Source organism: Ranitomeya variabilis, chromosome 5 (genome assembly GCF_051348905.1).
Source record: "Ranitomeya variabilis isolate aRanVar5 chromosome 5, aRanVar5.hap1, whole genome shotgun sequence".
Classification (NCBI taxonomy): Eukaryota; Metazoa; Chordata; class Amphibia; order Anura; family Dendrobatidae; genus Ranitomeya; species Ranitomeya variabilis.
Window position 1 is genome coordinate 9,465,849 of NC_135236.1, and position 25,207 is coordinate 9,491,055.

Sequence of the window (25,207 nt, forward strand, 5' to 3'; positions counted from 1 at the left end):
AAGTAGTGACATGACGTTAGCTTGTTAGAGCTTATTACATTAGTGTGGTGAGAGGGGTTCTGTGTATATAATGTGTGTATACCGAGTGCATAGTGGTGAGCACTGTGAATATGCTGCTGGCAAAGTGTTGAGAGGTGTGCATGTATATAGTGTGTGTATATATAGTGTGTGTGTATACAGAGTATGTGTGTAGTAAGTGCGGTGTGAGTGTAATCTGAGGGGAAGCACAGCGCACATCTGTTTTCGGTTACCCCCGCCCCCCAGGGTCCTGTAGTCATCTCTCTCACTGCCTCCCATCTGCAGCCTCATTCCTCCTGTCCTCTCTGCACAATGAGCTCGGCTCTGCTGCTCTGCTTCACCCTCTGCCTCGGTCTCTGCTGGGCACAGAGCACCAACCACACCAGGTAAGAAGAGGCAGCACGTTCAACACTGATCCTGCGGAGCAAACAGGTAAGTAATGGGATGTAGCAGAGCCGGAGATGTGGGGAGACAGAGTAAAGGGATAATTTATGTACTGACGGATGGGGAGGGTAACAGCGGGACAGAGTTTATATAGGGACGGGAAAGGCTGCAGAGTGAAGAAGGGTAGCAGTAGGGCGACAGGAGGTGTAATATGGTGACGGGAGGTGTCAGCGTCGGACTGGAGCACCTTGGGCCCACCAGAGAAAATCATTCTTGGGGCCCACTATGTAGCTACATAGAAATAGATACAAGACCACCAATTGTGCGGTAAAAAGCGCTAATATCAGGGTATAATATAAGGTAGTTCACATCTTAATTATGTAGCAAGGGTTGGGATAGCCCCCTCACAGAATATAATGTAGCCCCCTCATAAAATATGATGCAGTCCCCCACAAAATATAATGCAACCCCCTCAGGTATAACGCAGTTCCCACCATAGAATATAATGTAGCACCCTCATAGGGTATAATGCAGCCCCCTCATATAGTATAATGCACCCCACCACAGAATATAATGTAGTCCCCAGAGAGAATGCAGCCCCACCACAGAATATAATGCAGCCCCCCATAGAGTATACTGTAGCCCCTTCATAAAGTATGATGTAGCCCCCCATAATATAATGTAGTGTAGTCCCCTGAGAATAATGCAGTCCCCCACAGACTATAATGTAGCCCCCTCATAAAGTATAATGCAGCCTCTCTCCACCCCCATTATTGTCCTCATCACCACCTCCATCATTGCCTTCTCCCCCTCCACCCCTATCATTCTCCCCCACCACCTCTATCACTGCCCATTCCACCACCTTCATCATTGCCTCCTCCCCCACCATCATTGTCCATTTCATCACCTCCATCATTGCCTCCCCCACCACAATCATTGCCCATCACCTCCATCATTGCCTCCCCACCATCATTGCCTATCACCTCCATTGCCTATCACCTCCATCATTGCCTCCCCCCACCACCATCATTGCCCATCACCTCCATCATTTTTTCCCCACCACCACCATCATTGCCCATCACCTCCATCATTGCCCATCACCTCCATCATTGCCTCCCCCACCACCATCATGGCCCATCACCTCCATCATCGTCTCCCCACCATCATTGCCTATCACCTCCATCATTGCCCATCACCTCCATCATTGTCTCCCCCCACCACCATCATTGCCCAAAAACCTCCATCATTGTCTCCCCCCACCACCATCATTGCCCATCACCTCCATCATTGTCTCCCCCCCACTAATATCATTATACTTCACCACCACACACACACACACCTCACCGCAGCTCATTACACGCAGGCAGGCACACACACTCTCACTCACACGCAGGCACAGACACACACGCAGGCACAGACATACACACGCATGCACACACATGCAGGCATACAGACACTCACACATACAGGCACACACGCAGACACACTCTCACATACACACACATGCAGGCACACAGCGCAGCTCACCTCCCCGCAGTAGCAGCTCATCCCAGCAGCCTCTTCCTCGCTGTAAGCTTTCTGACTGAGACAGCAGCACGCTGGATGATGATGTCATCCAGCTGGGCTGTCTCAGACAGGAAGCAGGACGCCGGGAGGTGAGCTGCTCTGTGAGTCTGTGTGCCTGCATGTGTGTGTATGTGTGCGGTGCTGTGTGTGGGTGTGCGGTGCTGTGTGTGGGTGTGGTGCAGCTTTACATGCGGGCAGTGTTAGTTGCAGCCTGCGGCTAACGCTGCCCGCTATTAAAGAGAAATGGTATTCACGCCTCTCCACGCCCTGTGAGGCTGTGGCCTCTGATACAGCTAGGGGGCGCTGTTTGTTCTCCCCAGAATGTGCATGCAGACGGATGAAGTCCATAGGTGTGCATGAGAGTCATGGATTTCCGGTCCGGGTTTTCCAGGTGGCTGAAGGCCACAGGTTTGTGTGTGTTTAAAAGCCCTGCAGTAAGGGGTTTGGGCGTGTCAGGCCGTGCAGCCATGTCAGGTGTCTGGCCAGGTGAGGCCAGGTGTGCGAGGTGCACGTCAGTGTCAGTCTGGTGTGTGCTGGTCTGCAGAGTGCATGGAGGCCAGCAGAGCCAGCACCCAGGGCAGCTGAATAGCCTGGCACCCGCAGCGTACACAGAGATGCAAGTCGTCCATGATACTGGTCTCGGAGGTGGACAGTCCTGTGCCCGGAGGTGGATGTCCTGTGCCCGTAGGAATCGGAGGTGGACAGTCATGTGCCCGGAGGTGGATGTTCTGTGCCCGGAGGTGGATGTCCTGTGCCCGAAAGAGGACTAGCATGTGCAACGATTGCAAACAGGTGGATATGGTGCCCGGCTGCTATCCGGAGGATATCCTGAACTGTGTACGACTGTGTGAGTAAAGAGTCTGTAAGAGACTTTGTCTTATTTGTACCCGGCTGCACTCCAGAGGATAAAGAGTGCAGTGCGCTGAGTGAGTACAGAGACTGTGATACAGCGATGCAGGACACCCACGAGAACTAGTCAGAGGAGGGCTGGCGTGAATAGTATCTGCAACATATGAGGCTGTGTGTATGGAGACGTATAGAGTCTGAGATGGCGTGCGGTCGCCCAGGGAAACTGGACAAGGGAAGTCTGGCCTGTTTAGGGACCGCAAATCTAAAGCCATGAGAAATGTATTGCATTGAACTGGTGTAAACTGATCACTGAAGTTATATGCATTTATGTGAACTGGACTTTAATGCTGTGAAGAAACACATTAAAAGAGACTTTTGTGTTTGAATTTGTGGGTCACTGCTTCTTCACTGCGTACGAAGCTACTACAGCTTTACAGCCCATAGGGGCTGGGGAAGCGTGAATATTCATTTTGCTTTAGCAGCGGGGACAGGATCCTGTCTCCAGCTGCTACTACGCTGGCACAAGGTGCGCCCCCTTTACTCAGGGGCCCCATAGTCACTGGCTGGGGGCTCCTGGAGCAGTGGGGGCCCTAGGCAGCTGCTGACCAGTATGCCAGCAGGTGTCAGTGCCTGGGCCCACCGGAGAATCCTCCAGTTCTCCAGTGGGCCAGTCCGAGCCTGGTAGGTGTAATAGGGGACAGAAGGTGTAGTATGGTGACTGGAGGTGTAATAGGGGACAGGAGGTGTAGTATGGAGACTGGAGGTGTAATAGGGGACAGAAGGTGTAGTATGGTGACTGGAGGTGTAATAGGGGACAGAAGGTGTAGTATGGTGACTGGAGGTGTAATAGGAGACAGAAGGTGTAGTATGGTGACTGGAGGTGTAATAGGGGACAGAAGGTGTAGTATGGTGACTGGAGGTGTAATAGGGGACAGAAGGTGTAGTATGGTGACTGGAGGTGTAATAGGAGACAGAAGGTGTAGTATGGTGACTGGAGGTGTAATAGGAGACAGAAGGTGTAGTATGGTGACTGGAGGTGTAATAGGGGACAGAAGGTGTAGTATGGTGACTGGAGGTGTAATAGGGGACAGAAGGTGTAGTATGGAGACTGGAGGTGTAATAGGGGACAGGAGGTGTAGTATGGTGACTGGAGGTGTAATAGGGGACAGAAGGTGTAGTATGGTGACTGGAGGTGTAATAGGAGACAGAAGGTGTAGTATGGTGACTGGAGGTGTAATAGGAGACAGAAGGTGTAGTATGGAGACAGGAGGTGTAATAGGAGACTGGAGGTGTAGTATGGAGACAGGAGGTGTAATAGGGGACAGAAGGTGTAGTATGGAGACTGGAGGTGTAATAGGAGACTGGAGGTGTAGTATGGAGACAGGAGGTGTAATAGGGGACAGAAGGTGTAGTATGGTGACTGGAGGTGTAATAGGGGACAGAAGGTGTAGTATGGTGACTGGAGGTGTAATAGGGGACAGAAGGTGTAGTATGGAGACTGGAGGTGTAATAGGAGACAGAAGGTGTAGTATGGTGACTGGAGGTGTAATAGGGGACAGAAGGTGTAGTATGGTGACTGGAGGTGTAATAGGGGACAGAAGGTGTAGTATGGAGACTGGAGGTGTAATAGGAGACAGAAGGTGTAGTATGGAGACAGGAGGTGTAATAGGGGACAGAAGGTGTAGTATGGAGACTGGAGGTGTAATAGGGGACAGAAGGTGTAGTATGGAGACTGGAGGTGTAATAGGAGACAGAAGGTGTAGTATGGAGACTGGAGGTGTAATAGGGGACAGAAGGTGTAGTATGGTGACTGGAGGTGTAATAGGAGACAGAAGGTGTAGTATGGTGACTGGAGGTGTAATAGGGGACAGAAGGTGTAGTATGGAGACAGGAGGTGTAATAGGAGACAGAAGGTGTAGTATGGTGACTGGAGGTGTAATAGGGGACAGAAGGTGTAGTATGGTGACTGGAGGTGTAATAGGGGACAGAAGGTGTAGTATGGAGACTGGAGGTGTAATAGGGGACAGAAGGTGTAGTATGGAGACTGGAGGTGTAATAGGAGACAGAAGGTGTAGTATGGTGACTGGAGGTGTAATAGGGGACAGAAGGTGTAGTATGGTGACTGGAGGTGTAATAGGGGACAGAAGGTGTAGTATGGTGACTGGAGGTGTAATAGGAGACAGAAGGTGTAGTATGGAGACTGGAGGTGTAATAGGGGACAGAAGGTGTAGTATGGTGACTGGAGGTGTAATAGGGGACAGGAGGTGTAGTATGGTGACTGGAGGTGTAATAGGGGACAGAAGGTGTAGTATGGTGACTGGAGGTGTAATAGGAGACAGAAGGTGTAGTATGGTGACTGGAGGTGTAATAGGAGACAGAAGGTGTAGTATGGAGACAGGAGGTGTAATAGGAGACTGGAGGTGTAGTATGGAGACAGGAGGTGTAATAGGGGACAGAAGGTGTAGTATGGAGACTGGAGGTGTAATAGGAGACTGGAGGTGTAGTATGGAGACAGGAGGTGTAATAGGGGACAGAAGGTGTAGTATGGTGACTGGAGGTGTAATAGGGGACAGAAGGTGTAGTATGGTGACTGGAGGTGTAATAGGGGACAGAAGGTGTAGTATGGAGACTGGAGGTGTAATAGGAGACAGAAGGTGTAGTATGGTGACTGGAGGTGTAATAGGGGACAGAAGGTGTAGTATGGTGACTGGAGGTGTAATAGGGGACAGAAGGTGTAGTATGGAGACTGGAGGTGTAATAGGGGACAGAAGGTGTAGTATGGAGACTGGAGGTGTAATAGGAGACAGAAGGTGTAGTATGGAGACTGGAGGTGTAATAGGGGACAGAAGGTGTAGTATGGAGACTGCAGGTGTAATAGGAGACAGAAGGTGTAGTATGGAGACAGGAGGTGTAATAGGGGACAGATGGTGTAGTATGGAGACAGGAGGTGTAATAGGAGACAGAAGGTGTAGTATGGTGACTGGAGGTGTAATAGGGGACAGAAGGTGTAGTATGGAGACTGGAGGTGTAATAGGGGACAGAAGGTGTAGTATGGAGACTGGAGGTGTAATAGGAGACAGGAGGTGTAGTATGGTGACTGGAGGTGTAATAGGAGACAGAAGGTGTAGTATGGTGACTGGAGGTGTAGTATGGTGACTGGAGGTGTAATAGGGGACAGAAGGTGTAGTATGGAGACTGGAGGTGTAATAGGGGACAGAAGGTGTAGTATGGAGACTGGAGGTGTAATAGGGGACAGAAGGTGTAGTATGGTGACTGGAGGTGTAATAGGGGACAGATGGTGTAGTATGGAGACTGGAGGTGTAATAGGAGACAGAAGGTGTAGTATGGTGACTGGAGGTGTAATAGGGGACAGAAGGTGTAGTATGGAGACTGGAGGTGTAATAGGGGACAGAAGGTGTAGTATGGAGACTGGAGGTGTAATAGGGGACAGAAGGTGTAGTATGGTGACTGGAGGTGTAATAGGGGACAGATGGTGTAGTATGGAGACTGGAGGTGTAATAGGGGACAGAAGGTGTAGTATGGAGACTGGAGGTGTACTAGGGGACAGAAGGTGTAGTATGGAGACAGGAGGTGTAATAGGAGACAGAAGGTGTAGTATGGTGACTGGAGGTGTAATAGGGGACAGAAGGTGTAGTATGGAGACTGGAGGTGTAATAGGGGACAGAAGGTGTAGTATGGAGACTGGAGGTGTAATAGGGGACAGAAGGTGTAGTATGGTGACTGGAGGTGTAATAGGGGACAGATGGTGTAGTATGGAGACTGGAGGTGTAATAGGGGACAGAAGGTGTAGTATGGAGACTGGAGGTGTACTAGGGGACAGAAGGTGTAGTATGGAGACTGGAGGTGTAATAGGGGACAGAAGGTGTAGTATGGAGACAGGAGGTGTAATAGGGTACAGAAGGTGTAGTATGGAGACTGGAGGTGTAATAGGGGACAGAAGGTGTAGTATGGAGACTGGAGGTGTAATAGGGGACAGAAGGTGTAGTATGGAGACTGGAGGTGTAATAGGGGACAGAAGGTGTAGTATGGTGACTGGAGGTGTAATAGGGGACAGAAGGTGTAGTATGGTGACTGGAGGTGTAATAGGAGACAGAAGGTGTAGTATGGAGACAGGAGGTGTAATAGGGTACAGAAGGTGTAGTATGGAGACTGGAGGTGTAATAGGGGACAGAAGGTGTAGTATGGAGACAGGAGGTGTAATAGGGTACAGAAGGTGTAGTATGGAGACTGGAGGTGTAATAGGGGACAGAAGGTGTAGTATGGAGACAGGAGGTGTAATAGGGTACAGAAGGTGTAGTATGGTGACTGGAGGTGTAATAGGGGACAGAAGGTGTAGTATGGTGACTGGAGGTGTAATAGGAGACAGAAGGTGTAGTATGGAGACTGCAGGTGTAATAGGAGACAGAAGGTGTAGTATGGAGACAGGAGGTGTAATAGGGGACAGAAGGTGTAGTATGGTGACTGCAGGTGTAATAGGAGACAGAAGGTGTAGTATGGAGACAGGAGGTGTAATAGGGGACAGAAGGTGTAGTATGGAGACTGCAGGTGTAATAGGAGACAGAAGGTGTAGTATGGAGACAGGAGGTGTAATAGGGGACAGATGGTGTAGTATGGAGACTGGAGGTGTAATAGGGGACAGAAGGTGTAGTATGGAGACTGGAGGTGTAATAGGGGACAGAAGGTGTAGTATGGAGACTGGAGGTGTAATAGGGGACAGAAGGTGTAGTATGGAGACAGGAGGTGTAATAGGGGACAGATGGTGTAGTATGGAGACTGGAGGTGTAATAGGAGACAGAAGGTGTAGTATGGAGACTGGAGGTGTAATAGGGGACAGAAGGTGTAGTATGGAGACTGGAGGTGTAATAGGGGACAGATGGTGTAGTATGGAGACTGGAGGTGTAATAGGGGACAGAAGGTGTAGTATGGAGACTGCAGGTGTAATAGGAGACAGAAGGTGTAGTATGGAGACAGGAGGTGTAATAGGGGACAGATGGTGTAGTATGGAGACTGGAGGTGTAATAGGAGACAGAAGGTGTAGTATGGTGACTGGAGGTGTAATAGGGGACAGAAGGTGTAGTATGGAGACTGGAGGTGTAATAGGGGACAGATGGTGTAGTATGGAGACTGGAGGTGTAATAGGGGACAGAAGGTGTAGTATGGAGACAGGAGGTGTAATAGGGGACAGAAGGTGTAGTATGGAGACTGGAGGTGTAATAGGAGACAGAAGGTGTAGTATGGAGACAGGAGGTGTAATAGGAGACAGAAGGTGTAGTATGGAGACTGGAGGTGTAATAGGGTACAGAAGGTGTAGTATGGAGTCTGGAGGTGTAATAGGGGACAGAAGGTGTAGTATGGTGACTGGAGGTGTAATAGGGGACAGAAGGTGTAGTATGGAGACAGGAGGTGTAATAGGGGACAGAAGGTGTAGTATGGGACAGAAGGTGTAGTATGGTGACTGGAGGTGTAATAGGAGACAGAAGGTGTAGTATGGAGACAGGAGGTGTAATAGGGGACAGAAGGTGTAGTATGGAGACAGGAGGTGTAATAGGGTACAGAAGGTGTAGTATGGAGACTGGAGGTGTAATAGGAGACAGAAGGTGTAGTATGGAGACAGGAGGTGTAATAGGGGACAGAAGGTGTAGTATGGTGACTGGAGGTGTAATAGGGGACAGAAGGTGTAGTATGGAGACAGGAGGTGTAATAGGGGACAGAAGGTGTAGTATGGGACAGAAGGTGTAGTATGGTGACTGGAGGTGTAATAGGAGACAGAAGGTGTAGTATGGAGACAGGAGGTGTAATAGGGGACAGAAGGTGTAGTATGGAGACAGGAGGTGTAATAGGGTACAGAAGGTGTAGTATGGAGACTGGATGTGTAATAGGAGACAGAAGGTGTAGTATGGAGACTGCAGGTGTAATAGGGTACAGAAGGTGTAGTATGGTGACTGGAGGTGTAATAGGAGACAGGAGGTGTAGTATGGAGACTGGAGGTGTAATAGGGGACAGAAGGTGTAGTATGGAGACAGGAGGTGTAATAGGGTACAGAAGGTGTAGTATGGAGACAGGAGGTGTAATAGGAGACAGAAGGTGTAGTATGGTGACTGGAGGTGTAATAGGGGACAGAAGGTGTAGTATGGTGACTGGAGGTGTAATAGGGGACAGAAGGTGTAGTATGGAGACTGGAGGTGTAATAGGGTACAGAAGGTGTAGTATGGAGACAGGAGGTGTAATAGGGGACAGAAGGTGTAGTATGGAGACTGGAGGTGTAATAGGGGACAGAAGGTGTAGTATGGTGACTGGAGGTGTAATAGGGGACAGAAGGTGTAGTATGGTGACTGGAGGTGTAATAGGAGACAGAAGGTGTAGTATGGAGACTGGAGGTGTAATAGGAGACAGAAGGTGTAGTATGGAGACTGGAGGTGTAATAGGAGACAGAAGGTGTAGTATGGAGACAGGAGGTGTAATAGGAGACAGAAGGTGTAGTATGGTGACTGGAGGTGTAATAGGGGACAGAAGGTGTAGTATGGTGACTGGAGGTGTAATAGGGGACAGAAGGTGTAGTATGGAGACTGGAGGTGTAATAGGAGACAGAAGGTGTAGTATGGAGACTGCAGGTGTAATAGGGGACAGAAGGTGTAGTATGGAGACAGGAGGTGTAATAGGGGACAGAAGGTGTAGTATGGAGACAGGAGGTGTAATAGGGGACAGAAGGTGTAGTATGGAGACTGGAGGTGTAATAGGGGACAGAAGGTGTAGTATGGAGACTGGAGGTGTAATAGGGGACAGAAGGTGTAGTATGGAGACTGCAGGTGTAATAGGGGACAGAAGGTGTAGTATGGAGACAGGAGGTGTAATAGGGGACAGAAGGTGTAGTATGGAGACAGGAGGTGTAATAGGAGACAGAAGGTGTAGTATGGAGACAGGAGGTGTAATAGGGGACAGAAGGTGTAGTATGGAGACAGGAGGTGTAATAGGGGACAGAAGGTGTAGTATGGAGACTGGAGGTGTAATAGGGGACAGAAGGTGTAGTATGGAGACTGGAGGTGTAATAGGGGACAGAAGGTGTAGTATGGAGACTGCAGGTGTAATAGGGGACAGAAGGTGTAGTATGGAGACAGGAGGTGTAATAGGGGACAGAAGGTGTAGTATGGAGACTGGAGGTGTAATAGGAGACAGAAGGTGTAGTATGGTGACTGGAGGTGTAATAGGAGACAGAAGGTGTAGTATGGAGACTGGAGGTGTAATAGGAGACAGGAGGTGTAGTATGGAGACTGGAGGTGTAATAGGAGACAGAAGGTGTAGTATGGAGACTGGAGGTGTAATAGGGGACAGAAGGTGTAGTATGGAGACTGGAGGTGTAATAGGAGACAGAAGGTGTAGTATGGAGACTGGAGGTGTAATAGGAGACAGAAGGTGTAGTATGGAGACTGGAGGTGTAATAGGAGACAGGAGGTGTAGTATGGAGACTGGAGGTGTAATAGGAGACAGAAGGTGTAGTATGGAGACTGGAGGTGTAATAGGGGACAGAAGGTGTAGTATGGAGACTGGAGGTGTAATAGGAGACAGAAGGTGTAGTATGGAGACTGGAGGTGTAATAGGAGACAGGAGGTGTAGTATGGTGACTGGAGGTGTAATAGGGGACAGAAGGTGTAGTATGGAGACAGGAGGTGTAATAGGGGACAGAAGGTGTAGTATGGAGACTGGAGGTGTAATAGGAGACAGAAGGTGTAGTATGGAGACTGCAGGTGTAATAGGGGACAGAAGGTGTAGTATGGAGACAGGAGGTGTAATAGGAGACAGGAGGTGTAGTATGGAGACAGGAGGTGTAATAGGGTACAGAAGGTGTAGTATGGTGACTGGAGGTGTAATAGGGGACAGAAGGTGTAGTATGGAGACTGCAGGTGTAATAGGAGACAGAAGGTGTAGTATGGAGACAGGAGGTGTAATAGGGGACAGATGGTGTAGTATGGAGACTGGAGGTGTAATAGGGGACAGAAGGTGTAGTATGGAGACTGCAGGTGTAATAGGGGACAGAAGGTGTAGTATGGAGACTGGAGGTGTAATAGGGGACAGAAGGTGTAGTATGGAGACTGGAGGTGTAATAGGGGACAGAAGGTGTAGTATGGAGACAGGAGGTGTAATAGGGGACAGAAGGTGTAGTATGGGACAGAAGGTGTAGTATGGTGACTGGAGGTGTAATAGGAGACAGAAGGTGTAGTATGGAGACAGGAGGTGTAATAGGGGACAGAAGGTGTAGTATGGAGACAGGAGGTGTAATAGGGTACAGAAGGTGTAGTATGGTGACTGGAGGTGTAATAGGAGACAGAAGGTGTAGTATGGAGACTGGAGGTGTAATAGGGTACAGAAGGTGTAGTATGGAGACAGGAGGTGTAATAGGGGACAGAAGGTGTAGTATGGAGACTGGAGGTGTAATAGGGGACAGAAGGTGTAGTATGGTGACTGGAGGTGTAATAGGGGACAGAAGGTGTAGTATGGAGACTGGAGGTGTAATAGGGGACAGAAGGTGTAGTATGGAGACAGGAGGTGTAATAGGAGACAGAAGGTGTAGTATGGTGACTGGAGGTGTAATAGGGGACAGAAGGTGTAGTATGGAGACTGGAGGTGTAATAGGGGACAGAAGGTGTAGTATGGAGACTGGAGGTGTAATAGGGGACAGAAGGTGTAGTATGGAGACTGCAGGTGTAATAGGAGACAGAAGGTGTAGTATGGAGACTGGAGGTGTAATAGGGGACAGAAGGTGTAGTATGGAGACTGGAGGTGTAATAGGAGACAGAAGGTGTAGTATGGTGACTGGAGGTGTAATAGGGGACAGGAGGTGTAGTATGGAGACTGGAGGTGTAATAGGGGACAGAAGGTGTAGTATGGAGACTGGAGGTGTAATAGGAGACAGAAGGTGTAGTATGGAGACTGGAGGTGTAATAGGAGACAGAAGGTGTAGTATGGAGACTGCAGGTGTAATAGGGGACAGAAGGTGTAGTATGGAGACAGGAGGTGTAATAGGGGACAGAAGGTGTAGTATGGTGACTGGAGGTGTAATAGGGGACAGAAGGTGTAGTATGGAGACTGGAGGTGTAATAGGGGACAGAAGGTGTAGTATGGAGACTGGAGGTGTAATAGGAGACAGAAGGTGTAGTATGGAGACTGCAGGTGTAATAGGGGACAGAAGGTGTAGTATGGAGACAGGAGGTGTAATAGGGGACAGAAGGTGTAGTATGGTGACTGGAGGTGTAATAAGGGACAGAAGGTGTAGTATGGAGACTGGAGGTGTAATAGGGGACAGAAGGTGTAGTATGGAGACTGGAGGTGTAATAGGAGACAGAAGGTGTAGTATGGAGACTGGAGGTGTAATAGGGGACAGAAGGTGTAGTATGGTGACTGGAGGTGTAATAGGGGACAGAAGGTGTAGTATGGGGACTGGAGGTGTAATAGGGGACAGAAGGTGTAGTATGGAGACAGGAGGTGTAATAGGGGACAGAAGGTGTAGTATGGTGACTGGAGGTGTAATAGGGGACAGAAGGTGTAGTATGGAGACTGGAGGTGTAATAGGGGACAGAAGGTGTAGTATGGAGACTGGAGGTGTAATAGGAGACAGAAGGTGTAGTATGGAGACTGCAGGTGTAATAGGGGACAGAAGGTGTAGTATGGAGACAGGAGGTGTAATAGGGGACAGAAGGTGTAGTATGGTGACTGGAGGTGTAATAAGGGACAGAAGGTGTAGTATGGAGACTGGAGGTGTAATAGGGGACAGAAGGTGTAGTATGGAGACTGGAGGTGTAATAGGGGACAGAAGGTGTAGTATGGAGACTGGAGGTGTAATAGGGGACAGAAGGTGTAGTATGGTGACTGGAGGTGTAATAGGGGACAGAAGGTGTAGTATGGAGACTGGAGGTGTAATAGGGGACAGAAGGTGTAGTATGGTGACTGGAGGTGTAATAGGGGACAGAAGGTGTAGTATGGTGACTGGAGGTGTAATAGGGGACAGAAGGTGTAGTATGGAGACTGGAGGTGTAATAGGAGACAGGAGGTGTAGTATGGTGACTGGAGGTGTAATAGGGGACAGAAGGTGTAGTATGGAGACTGGAGGTGTAATAGGGTACAGAAGGTGTAGTATGGAGACTGGAGGTGTAATAGGAGACAGAAGGTGTAGTATGGAGACTGGAGGTGTAATAGGGGACAGAAGGTGTAGTATGGAGACTGGAGGTGTAATAGGGGACAGAAGGTGTAGTATGGAGACTGGAGGTGTAATAGGAGACAGAAGGTGTAGTATGGTGACTGGAGGTGTAATAGGGGACAGAAGGTGTAGTATGGAGACTGGAGGTGTAATAGGAGACAGAAGGTGTAGTATGGAGACTGGAGGTGTAATAGGGGACAGAAGGTGTAGTATGGTGACTGGAGGTGTAATAGGGGACAGAAGGTGTAGTATGGTGACTGGAGGTGTAATAGGGGACAGAAGGTGTAGTATGGTGACTGGAGGTGTAATAGGGGACAGAAGGTGTAGTATGGAGACTGGAGGTGTAATAGGAGACAGGAGGTGTAGTATGGTGACTGGAGGTGTAATAGGGGACAGAAGGTGTAGTATGGAGACTGGAGGTGTAATAGGGTACAGAAGGTGTAGTATGGAGACTGGAGGTGTAATAGGAGACAGAAGGTGTAGTATGGAGACTGGAGGTGTAATAGGAGACAGAAGGTGTAGTATGGTGACTGGAGGTGTAATAGGAGACAGAAGGTGTAGTATGGTGACTGGAGGTGTAATAGGGGACAGAAGGTGTAGTATGGAGACTGGAGGTGTAATAGGAGACAGGAGGTGTAGTATGGTGACTGGAGGTGTAATAGGGGACAGAAGGTGTAGTATGGAGACTGGAGGTGTAATAGGGTACAGAAGGTGTAGTATGGAGACTGGAGGTGTAATAGGAGACAGAAGGTGTAGTATGGAGACTGGAGGTGTAATAGGGGACAGAAGGTGTAGTATGGAGACTGGAGGTGTAATAGGAGACAGGAGGTGTAGTATGGTGACTGGAGGTGTAATAGGAGACAGAAGGTGTAGTATGGTGACTGGAGGTGTAATAGGAGACAGGAGGTGTAGTATGGTGACTGGAGGTGTAATAGGGGACAGAAGGTGTAGTATGGAGACTGGAGGTGTAATAGGAGACAGAAGGTGTAGTATGGAGACTGGAGGTGTAGTATGGTGACTGGAGGTGTAATAGGGGACAGGAGGTGTAGTATGGAGACTGGAGGTGTAATAGGAGACAGAAGGTGTAGTATGGAGACTGGAGGTGTAGTATGGTGACTGGAGGTGTAATAGGGGACAGGAGGTGTAGTATGGAGACTGGAGGTGTAATAGGGTACAGAAGGTGTAGTATGGAGACTGGAGGTGTAATAGGGTACAGAAGGTGTAGTATGGTGACTGGAGGTGTAATAGGAGACAGAAGGTGTAGTATGGTGACTGGAGGTGTAATAGGAGACAGAAGGTGTAGTATGGAGACTGGAGGTGTAGTATGGTGACTGGAGGTGTAATAGGGGACAGAAGGTGTAGTATGGTGACTGGAGGTGTAATAGGGTACAGAAGGTGTAGTATGGTGACTGGTAGGTGTAATAGGGGACAGAAGGTGTAGTATGGAGACTGGAGGTGTAATAGGAGACAGGAGGTGTAGTATGGTGACTGGAGGTGTAATAGGAGACAGAAGGTGTAGTATGGTGACTGGTAGGTGTAATAGGGGACAGAAGGTGTAGTATGGAGACTGGAGGTGTAATAGGAGACAGAAGGTGTAGTATGGTGACTGGAGGTGTAATAGGGGACAGAAGGTGTAGTATGGAGACTGGAGGTGTAATAGGAGACACAAGGTGTAGTATGGAGACTGGAGGTGTAATAGGGGACAGAAGGTGAAGTATGGTGACTGGAGGTGTAATAGGAGACAGAAGGTGTAGTATGGAGACTGGAGGTGTAATAGGAGACACAAGGTGTAGTATGGAGACTGGAGGTGTAATAGGGGACAGAAGGTGTAGTATGGAGACTGGAGGTGTAATAGGAGACAGGAGGTGTAGTATGGTGACTGGAGGTGTAATAGGAGACAGAAGGTGTAGTATGGTGACTGGTAGGTGTAATAGGGGACAGAAGGTGTAGTATGGAGACTGGAGGTGTAATAGGAGACACAAGGTGTAGTATGGTGACTGGAGGTGTAATAGGAGACAGAAGGTGTAGTATGGTGACTGGAGGTGTAATAGGGGACAGAAGGTGTAGTATGGTGACTGGAGGTGTAATAGGGGACAGAAGGTGTAGTATGGTGACTGGAGGTGTAATAGGAGACAGAAGGTGTAGTATGGTGACTGGTAGGTGTAATAGGGGACAGAAGGTGTAGTATGGAGACTGGAGGTGTAATAGGAGACACAAGGTGTAGTATGGTGACTGGAGGTGTAATAGGAGACAGAAGGTGTAGTATGGAGACTGGAGGTGTAATAGGGGACAGAAGGTGTAGTATGGTGACTGGAGGTGTAATAGGAGACAGAAGGTGTAGTATGGAGACTGGAGGTGTAATAGGAGACACAAGGTGTAGTATGGAGACTGGAGGTGTAATAGGGGACAGAAGGTGTAGTATGGTGACTGGAGGTGTAATAGGGGACAGAAGGTGAAGTATGGAGACTGGAGGTGTAATAGGAGACACAAGGTGTAGTATGGTGACTGGAGGTGTAATAGGGGACAGAAGGTGAAGTATGGTGACTGGAGGTGTAATAGGAGACAGAAGGTGTAGTATGGAGACTGGAGGTGTAATAGGAGACACAAGGTGTAGTATGGTGACTGGAGGTGTAATAGGGGACAGAAGGTGAAGTATGGTGACTGGAGGTGTAATAGGAGACAGAAGGTGTAGTATGGAGACTGGAGGTGTAATAGGAGACACAAGGTGTAGTATGGTGACTGGAGGTGTAATAGGAGACAGAAGGTGTAGTATGGTGACTGGAGGTGTAATAGGGGACAGAAGGTGTAGTATGGTGACTGGAGGTATAATAGGAGACAGAAGGTGTAGTATGGAGACTGGAGGTGTAATAGGGGACAGAAGGTGTAGTATGGTGACTGGAGGTGTAATAGGAGACAGAAGGTGTAGTATGGAGACTGGAGGTGTAATAGGAGACACAAGGTGTAGTATGGAGACTGGAGGTGTAATAGGGGACAGAAGGTGTAGTATGGTGACTGGAGGTGTAATAGGGGACAGAAGGTGAAGTATGGAGACTGGAGGTGTAATAGGAGACACAAGGTGTAGTATGGTGACTGGAGGTGTAATAGGGGACAGAAGGTGAAGTATGGTGACTGGAGGTGTAATAGGAGACAGAAGGTGTAGTATGGAGACTGGAGGTGTAATAGGAGACACAAGGTGTAGTATGGAGACTGGAGGTGTAATAGGGGACAGAAGGTGTAGTATGGTGACTGGAGGTGTAATAGGGGACAGGAGGTGTAGTATGGTGACTGGAGGTGTAATAGGGGACAGAAGGTGTAGTATGGAGACTGGAGGTGTAATAGGAGACAGAAGGTGTAGTATGGAGACTGGAGGTGTAATAGGAGACAGAAGGTGTAGTATGGAGACTGGAGGTGTAATAGGGGACAGAAGGTGAAGTATGGAGACTGGAGGTGTAATAGGGGACAGAAGGTGTAGTATGGAGACAGGAGGTGTAATAGGGGACAGAAGGTGTAGTATGGTGACTGGAGGTGTAATAGGAGACAGAAGGTGTAGTATGGTGACTGGAGGTGTAATAGGGGACAGAAGGTGTAGTATGGAGACTGCAGGTGTAATAGGGGACAGAAGGTGTAGTATGGAGACTGGAGGTGTAATAGGAGACAGGAGGTGTAGTATGGAGACTGGAGGTGTAATAGGAGACAGAAGGTGTAGTATGGAGACTGGAGGTGTAGTATGGTGACTGGAGGTGTAATAGGGGACAGAAGGTGTAGTATGGAGACTGCAGGTGTAATAGGGGACAGAAGGTGTAGTATGGAGACTGGAGGTGTAATAGGAGACAGGAGGTGTAGTATGGAGACTGGAGGTGTAATAGGAGACAGAAGGTGTAGTATGGAGACTGGAGGTGTAATAGGAGACAGGAGGTGTAGTATGGAGACTGGAGGTGTAATAGGAGACAGAAGGTGTAGTATGGAGACTGGAGGTGTAGTATGGTGACTGGAGGTGTAATAGGGGACAGAAGGTGTAGTATGGAGACTGCAGGTGTAATAGGGGACAGAAGGTGTAGTATGGAGACTGGAGGTGTAATAGGAGACAGGAGGTGTAGTATGGAGACTGGAGGTGTAATAGGAGACAGAAGGTGTAGTATGGAGACTGGAGGTGTAATAGGGGACAGAAGGTGTAGTATGGTGACTGGAGGTGTAATAGGGGACAGAAGGTGTAGTATGGAGACAGGAGGTGTAATAGGAGACGGAAGGTGTAGTATGGAGACTGGAGGTGTAATAGGGGACAGAAGGTGTAGTATGGAGACTGGAGGTGTAATAGGAGACAGAAGGTGTAGTATGGTGACTGGAGGTGTAATAGGGGACAGAAGGTGTAGTATGGAGACTGGAGGTGTAATAGGGGACAGAAGGTGTAGTATGGTGACTGGAGGTGTAATAGGGGACAGAAGGTGTAGTATGGTGACTGCAGGTGTAATAGGGGACAGAAGGTGTAGTATGGGGACTGGAGGTGTAATAGGGGACAGAAGGTGTAGTATGGAGACAGGAGGTGTAATAGGAGACGGAAGGTGTAGTATGGAGACTGGAGGTGTAATAGGGGACAGAAGGTGTAGTATGGAGACTGGAGGTGTAATAGGGGACAGAAGGTGTAGTATGGAGACTGGAGGTGTAATAGGAGACAGGAGGTGTAGTATGGAGACTGGAGGTGTAATAGGAGACAGAAGGTGTAGTATGGAGACTGGAGGTGTAATAGGAGACAGGAGGTGTAGTATGGAGACTGGAGGTGTAATAGGGGACAGAAGGTGTAGTATGGAGACAGGAGGTGTAATAGGGGACAGAAGGTGTAGTATGGAGACTGGAGGTGTAATAGGGGACAGAAGGTGTAGTATGGAGACTGGAGGTGTAATAGGAGACAGAAGGTGTAGTATGGAGACTGGAGGTGTAATAGGGGACAGAAGGTGTAGTATGGAGACAGGAGGTGTAATAGGGGACAGAAGGTGTAGTATGGAGACAGGAGGTGTAATAGGAGACGGAAGGTGTAGTATGGAGACTGGAGGTGTAATAGGGGACAGAAGGTGTAGTATGGAGACTGGAGGTGTAATAGGGGACAGAAGGTGTAGTATGGAGACTGGAGGTGTAATAGGAGACAGGAGGTGTAGTATGGAGACTGGAGGTGTAATAGGAGACAGAAGGTGTAGTATGGAGACTGGAGGTGTAATAGGAGACAGGAGGTGTAGTATGGAGACTGGAGGTGTAATTGGGGACAGAAGGTGTAGTATGGAGACAGGAGGTGTAATAGGGGACAGAAGGTGTAGTATGGAGACTGGAGGTGTAATAGGGGACAGAAGGTGTAGTATGGAGACTGGAGGTGTAATAGGAGACAGAAGGTGTAGTATGGAGACTGGAGGTGTAATAGGAGACAGAAGGTGTAGTATGGAGACTGGAGGTGTAATAGGGGACAGAAGGTGTAGTATGGAGACTGGAGGTGTAATAGGGGACAGAAGGTGTAGTATGGAGACTGGAGGTGTAATAGGGGACAGGAGGTGTAGTATGGAGACTGGAGGTGTAATAGGAGACAGAAGGTGTAGTATGGAGACTGGAGGTGTAATAGGGGACAGAAGGTGTAGTATGGAGACTGGAGGTGTAATAGGAGACAGAAGGTGTAGTATGGAGACTGGAGGTGTAATAGGAGACAGAAGGTGTAGTATGGTGACTGGAGGTGTAATAGGGGACAGAAGGTGTAGTATGGAGACTGGAGGTGTAATAGGAGACAGATGGTGTAGTATGGAGACTGGAGGTGTAATAGGAGACAGAAGGTGTAGTATGGAGACTGGAGGTGTAATAGGGGACAGAAGGTGTAGTATGGAGACTGGAGGTGTAATAGGAGACAGAAGGTGTAGTATGGAGACTGGAGGTGTAATAGGAGACAGAAGGTGTAGTATGGAGACAGGAGGTGTAATAGGGGACAGAAGGTGTAGTATGGAGACAGGAGGTGTAATAGGGGACAGAAGGTGTAGTATGGTGACTGGAGGTGTAATAGGAGACAGAAGGTGTAGTATGGAGACTGGAGGTGTAATAGGGGACAGAAGGTGTAGTATGGAGACTGGAGGTGTAATAGGAGACAGAAGGTGTAGTATGGAGACTGGAGGTGTAATAGGAGACAGAAGGTGTAGTATGGTGACTGGAGGTGTAATAGGGGACAGAAGGTGTAGTATGGAGACTGGAGGTGTAATAGGGGACAGAAGGTGTAGTATGGAGACTGGAGGTGTAATAGGAGACAGGAGGTGTAGTATGGAGACTGGAGGTGTAATAGGAGACAGAAGGTGTAGTATGGAGACTGGAGGTGTAATAGGAGACAGGAGGTGTAGTATGGAGACTGGAGGTGTAATAGGGGACAGAAGGTGTAGTATGGAGACAGGAGGTGTAATAGGGGACAGAAGGTGTAGTATGGAGACTGGAGGTGTAATAGGGGACAGAAGGTGTAGTATGGAGACTGGAGGTGTAATAGGAGACAGAAGGTGTAGTATGGAGACTGGAGGTGTAATAGGGGACAGAAGGTGTAGTATGGAGACAGGAGGTGTAATAGGGGACAGAAGGTGTAGTATGGAGACAGGAGGTGTAATAGGAGACGGAAGGTGTAGTATGGAGACTGGAGGTGTAATAGGGGACAGAAGGTGTAGTATGGAGACTGGAGGTGTAATAGGGGACAGAAGGTGTAGTATGGAGACTGGAGGTGTAATAGGAGACAGGAGGTGTAGTATGGAGACTGGAGGTGTAATAGGAGACAGAAGGTGTAGTATGGAGACTGGAGGTGTAATAGGAGACAGGAGGTGTAGTATGGAGACTGGAGGTGTAATTGGGGACAGAAGGTGTAGTATGGAGACAGGAGGTGTAATAGGGGACAGAAGGTGTAGTATGGAGACTGGAGGTGTAATAGGGGACAGAAGGTGTAGTATGGAGACTGGAGGTGTAATAGGAGACAGAAGGTGTAGTATGGAGACTGGAGGTGTAATAGGAGACAGAAGGTGTAGTATGGAGACTGGAGGTGTAATAGGGGACAGAAGGTGTAGTATGGAGACTGGAGGTGTAATAGGGGACAGAAGGTGTAGTATGGAGACTGGAGGTGTAATAGGGGACAGGAGGTGTAGTATGGAGACTGGAGGTGTAATAGGAGACAGAAGGTGTAGTATGGAGACTGGAGGTGTAATAGGGGACAGAAGGTGTAGTATGGAGACTGGAGGTGTAATAGGAGACAGAAGGTGTAGTATGGAGACTGGAGGTGTAATAGGGGACAGAAGGTGTAGTATGGAGACTGGAGGTGTAATAGGGGACAGAAGGTGTAGTATGGAGACTGGAGGTGTAATAGGGGACAGGAGGTGTAGTATGGAGACTGGAGGTGTAATAGGAGACAGAAGGTGTAGTATGGAGACTGGAGGTGTAATAGGGGACAGAAGGTGTAGTATGGAGACTGGAGGTGTAATAGGAGACAGAAGGTGTAGTATGGAGACTGGAGGTGTAATAGGAGACAGAAGGTGTAGTATGGTGACTGGAGGTGTAATAGGAGACAGAAGGTGTAGTATGGAGACTGGAGGTGTAATAGGGGACAGAAGGTGTAGTATGGAGACAGGAGGTGTAGCGGGAGGCTGGAGATGTACAGTAGAAGCCAAAAGTCTTCAGGTGGAAGCATATTTTGGATCTCACGTTTTGACTTCTGCCCTTCGCCCCAGCAGTTGGATATTGGCTTCTGAGCAGATCCTGACTGATCGCCGCCTATTCCTGTATCATCACATCTCGGAGTTTATCACAAGTTCTGGGTTTTGTTACTTTTTTTGACTGACCAGAGATTCATGATGGGACTGAGATCTGGGGAGTTTTGTGTACCCCAAATGTCAATGTTTTATCACCCGAGCTGCTTAGTTCTCACTTATGCCTTGTGACCTGGTCTCCGTCATGGGGGGAAAAGCATCATCACCTCATTGTCCTGGATGATGGGAGAAGTTGTTCGTGGAGGAGGTTTAGATCTCCGGAATTGTGATATCTCTGAGATCTGATGAGACAAGAATGGGAGGCCGCCAGACAAGATCTGCCCAGAAGCCAAGATCCAGCTGGCGGGATTAAGGGCAGGAGTGTGGGGAATAAGGGGCAGGAGTGTGGAGCACAAGGGGCAGGAGTGTGGAGCACAAGGGGCAGGAGTGTGGAGCACAAGGGGCAGGAGTGTGGAGCACAAGGGGCAGGAGTGTGGAGCACAAGGGGCAGGAGTGTGGAGAATAAGGGGCAGGAGTGTGGGGAATAAGGGGCAGGAGTGTGGGGAATAAGGGGCAGGAGTGTGGAGCACAAGGGGCAGGAGTGTGGAGCACAAGGGGCATGAGTGTGGAGCACAAGGGGCAGGAGTGTGGAGAATAAGGGGCAGGAGTGTGGGGAATAAGGGGCAGGAGTGTGGGGAATAAGGGGCAGGAGTGTGGAGCACAAGGGGCAGGAGTGTGGAGCACAAGGGGCATGAGTGTGGAGCACAAGGGGCAGGAGTGTGGGGAATAAGGGGCAGGAGTGTGGGGAATAAGGGGCAGGAGTGTGGGGAATAAGGGGCAGGAGTGTGGAGCACAAGGGGCAGGAGTGTGGAGCACAAGGGGCATGAGTGTGGAGCACAAGGGGCAGGAGTGTGGGGAATAAGGGGCAGGAGTGTGGGGAATAAGGGGCAGGAGTGTGGAGCACAAGGGGCAGGAGTGTGGAGCACAAGGGGCAGGAGTGTGGAGCACAAGGGGCAGGAGTGTGGAGCACAAGGGGCAGGAGTGTGGAGCACAAGGGGCAGGAGTGTGGAGCACAAGGGGCAGGAGGGTGGAGCACAAGGGGCAGGAGTGTGGAGCACAAGGGGCAGGAGTGTGGAGAACAAGGGGCAGCGCTGCCAGGAATATTGAAGAGGCACAGAAACTTCGTAGATTCGGCAATAATAGAGTAAAAACGAAAAACACTGATAAGGCAAAATAGGGAAACCAAAATCTGAGTAAGTCTCAGAACTTTTGGCGAGGACAGGAGGTGAAGTACGAGGGCAGGAGGTGAAGTATGAGGGCAGGAGGTGTAACTGGTCAGTGGACAGGGCTCGGGTGCCACAGTCAGTAAATGTTGGCTCACACTTTGGACCCGGCGTTCACCGGTGATGCCCACAGTGACCAATCGCAGGAGCCTACCCTCTGACTGGGTCGGATTATTTCAGAAGAGATGATCTGACTGGTTGCTATGGGCGTCTGCTGCCATCTTCCATGTCGGGTCCATCCCTGGAGTTTCCACCATGGCAGTGCTGATGCACTGCGTATCTCTGGTCTCACTGAATATTCCCGGTTCGCGCTGCCCCCTCCTCCAACACTTGGCAGCTCGGACCAGAGACGTCCAGTAATTCCAGGTCTGGATGTAAATCCCAATTAAAGGTGTGTGAAGCGCCGCAGCAGCCGCAGGCGAGGTTGTGAGGTCAGGCATCAATGAGTGGAGTGTGTCCACATAAAGAGGCCTGTGTGCTGGAAAACCCGACCCTGAGGCCTCGAGAGAGGGAGGCCACACTGAGCCTGTATACAGAGGCGATATACACCGGAGCCTGTATATAAGGAGCTGTATGCACCGGAGCCTGTATATAAGGAGCTGTATACACCAGAGCCTGTATATGAGGAGCTATATACACCGGAGGCTGTATACACTGGCGCCTGTATATAAGGGGCTGTATACACTGGTGCCTGTATATAAGGGGCTGTATACACCGGAGCCTGTATACACTGGTGACTGTATATAAGGGGCTGTATACACCGGAGCCTGTATATACTGGTGCCTGTATATAGGGTCTGTATACACCGGAGCCTGTATATGAGGAGCTGTATACACCCGAGCCTGTATATGAGGAGATGTATACACCGGAGCCTGTATACACTGGTGCCTGTATATAGGGGCTATATACACCCGAGCCTGTATATAAGGGGCTGTTAACACAGGAGCCTGTATATAAGGGGCTGTATACAACGGAGCGTGTATATAAGGAGCTGTATACACCGGAGCCTGTATATAAAGGCTGTATATAAGGGGCTGTATACTCTGGTGCCTGTATATAGGGCTGTATACACTGGAGCCTGTATATAAGGGGCTGTATACAACGGAGCGTGTATATAAGGAGCTGTATACACCGGAGCCTGTATATAAAGGCTGTATATAAGGGGCTGTATACTCTGGTGCCTGTATATAGGGCTGTATACACTGGAGCCTGTATATAAGGGGCTGTATACACCGGAGCCTGTATATAAGGGGCTGTATACTCCGGTGTCTGTATATACCGTTGTGCTCAAAAGTTTACATTCCCCGGAAGAATTTTTGCTTTCTTGGCCTTTTTTCAGAGAATATGAATGATAACACCAAACCTTTTTCTCCTCTCATGGTTAGTGGTTGGGTGAAGCCATTTATTGTGTTTTCTCTTTATAAATCATAAGGACAGCCTAAAATATCCAAATGACCCTGATGAAAAGTTCACATACCCCATTTCTTAATACAGTGTGTTGCCCCCTCTAACATCAATGACAGCTTGAAGTCTTTTGTGGTAGTTGTGGATGAGGTTCTTTATTTTCTCAGATGGTAAAGCTGCCCACTCTTCTTGGCAAAAAGCCCCCAGTTCCTGTAAATTCCTGGGCTGTCTAGCATGAACTGCACGCTTGAGATCTCCCCAGAGTGGCTCAATGATATTGAGGTCAGGAGACTGAGATGGCCACTCCAGAACCTTCACTTTGTTCTGCTGTAGCCAATGACAGGTCGACTTGGCCTTGTGTTTTGGATTCTTGTCCTGTTGAAATGTCCAAGTACGTCCCTTGTGCAGCTTCTGGGCTGATGAGTGCAAATTTGCCTTCAGTATTTGCTGATAATGTGCTGCATTCATCTTTCCTTCAACTATGACCAAGTTTCCTGTGCCTTTGTAGCTCACACATACTCAAAACATCAGCGATCCACCTCCTTGCTTTACAGTAGGAATGGTGTTCCTTTCATCATAGGCCTTGTTGACCTCTCTCCAAATGTAACGTTTATGGTTGTGGCCACAAAGTTCAATTTTGGTCTCATCATTGCAAATTACCTTGTTCCAGAAGTTTGAGGCTTGTCTCTGTGCCGTTTTGTGTATTGCAGGCGAGATACTTTGTGGCATTTGCGCAGTAATGGCTTTCTTCTGGCGACTCGACCATGCAGCCTATTTTTCTTCAAGTGCCTCCTTATTGTGCATCTTGAACCAGCCACACCGCTAGTTTTCAGAGAGTCCAGTATTTTAGCTGATGTGTAATAATTATTGGGGATAACTCAGAGACTCTTTGCGTGGAACAAGACAACTACAGGACACAGTTTTATAAGTGGTAAAGTCTATATTATCACATGGTGATTCAAACAGGTGCAGAGAGAAACTCAAGTCCACAACACTTGGTGCAAATAATAAACGCAGCTTAGCAGTCTATAGGGAACTTCAGAGGAAAATGCAATCAAGCAGAAAGTCTATGAAGCACAGTTATTCTTGAGGAAACTTGACACGAATAAATCCTTGTCTTAGTCCAGACACAGATAGATATGCTTATAGGCAGTTCAAATCATATCTTAGCTCAACCAGGGAGGCCTGGTTAATTGTTGTGAATTTACCTTTTGGCTCCCTCTAGTGGTTACTAGTGATTTGACTCTGGGTATGTCATTCATCCCTTGTATGCTCACCTGGGTCGTTAGGTCAGGGGTGTTGCTATATAAGCTCCCTGGACCTTCAGTTCAATGCCTGGCAACGTTGTAATCAGAGCTAATCTGTTGTGCTCTTGTCTACTGATCCTGGTTCCTGCTAAATTAAGCTAAGTCTGCTTTCTTGCTTTTTGCTATTTGTTTTTGTTTGCATTTTTGTCCAGCTTGTACATAATCTGTATTCTAACCTTGCTGGAAGCTCTAGGGAGGCTGGAGTTCTCCCCCCGGGCCGTTAGACGGTTCGGGGGTTCTTGTATCTCCAGTGTGGAATTTGGTTAGGGTCTTCTAGGGGTAGTTAGTCCTCCGGCTGGCGCGAGACATCTAGCGACCAACGTAGGCATGTTCCCCGGCTACTTCTAGTGTTGGCGTTAGGAGTAGTTATATGGTCAGCCCAGTTACCACTGCCCTATGAGCTGGATTTTTGTACGTCGCAGACTTACTTGTTCCTCTGAGACCCTCGCC

At 48.8% G+C, this 25,207-nt stretch overlaps 1 protein-coding gene across 1 annotated transcript in view; it reads left to right on the top strand.

Moving 5' to 3' along the window:
* The first annotated feature begins 263 nt into the window (after window positions 1-263).
* Window positions 264-25,207, top strand: part of PCOLCE (procollagen C-endopeptidase enhancer) — a 91,894-nt gene continuing 66,950 nt past the window's right edge. Inside the window, exon 1 of the mRNA XM_077261554.1 lies at window positions 264-404. Within this exon, the coding sequence (XP_077117669.1) occupies window positions 331-404 (74 nt within the window). The 5' untranslated portion in view covers window positions 264-330. The remainder of the gene's footprint in view (window positions 405-25,207) is intronic.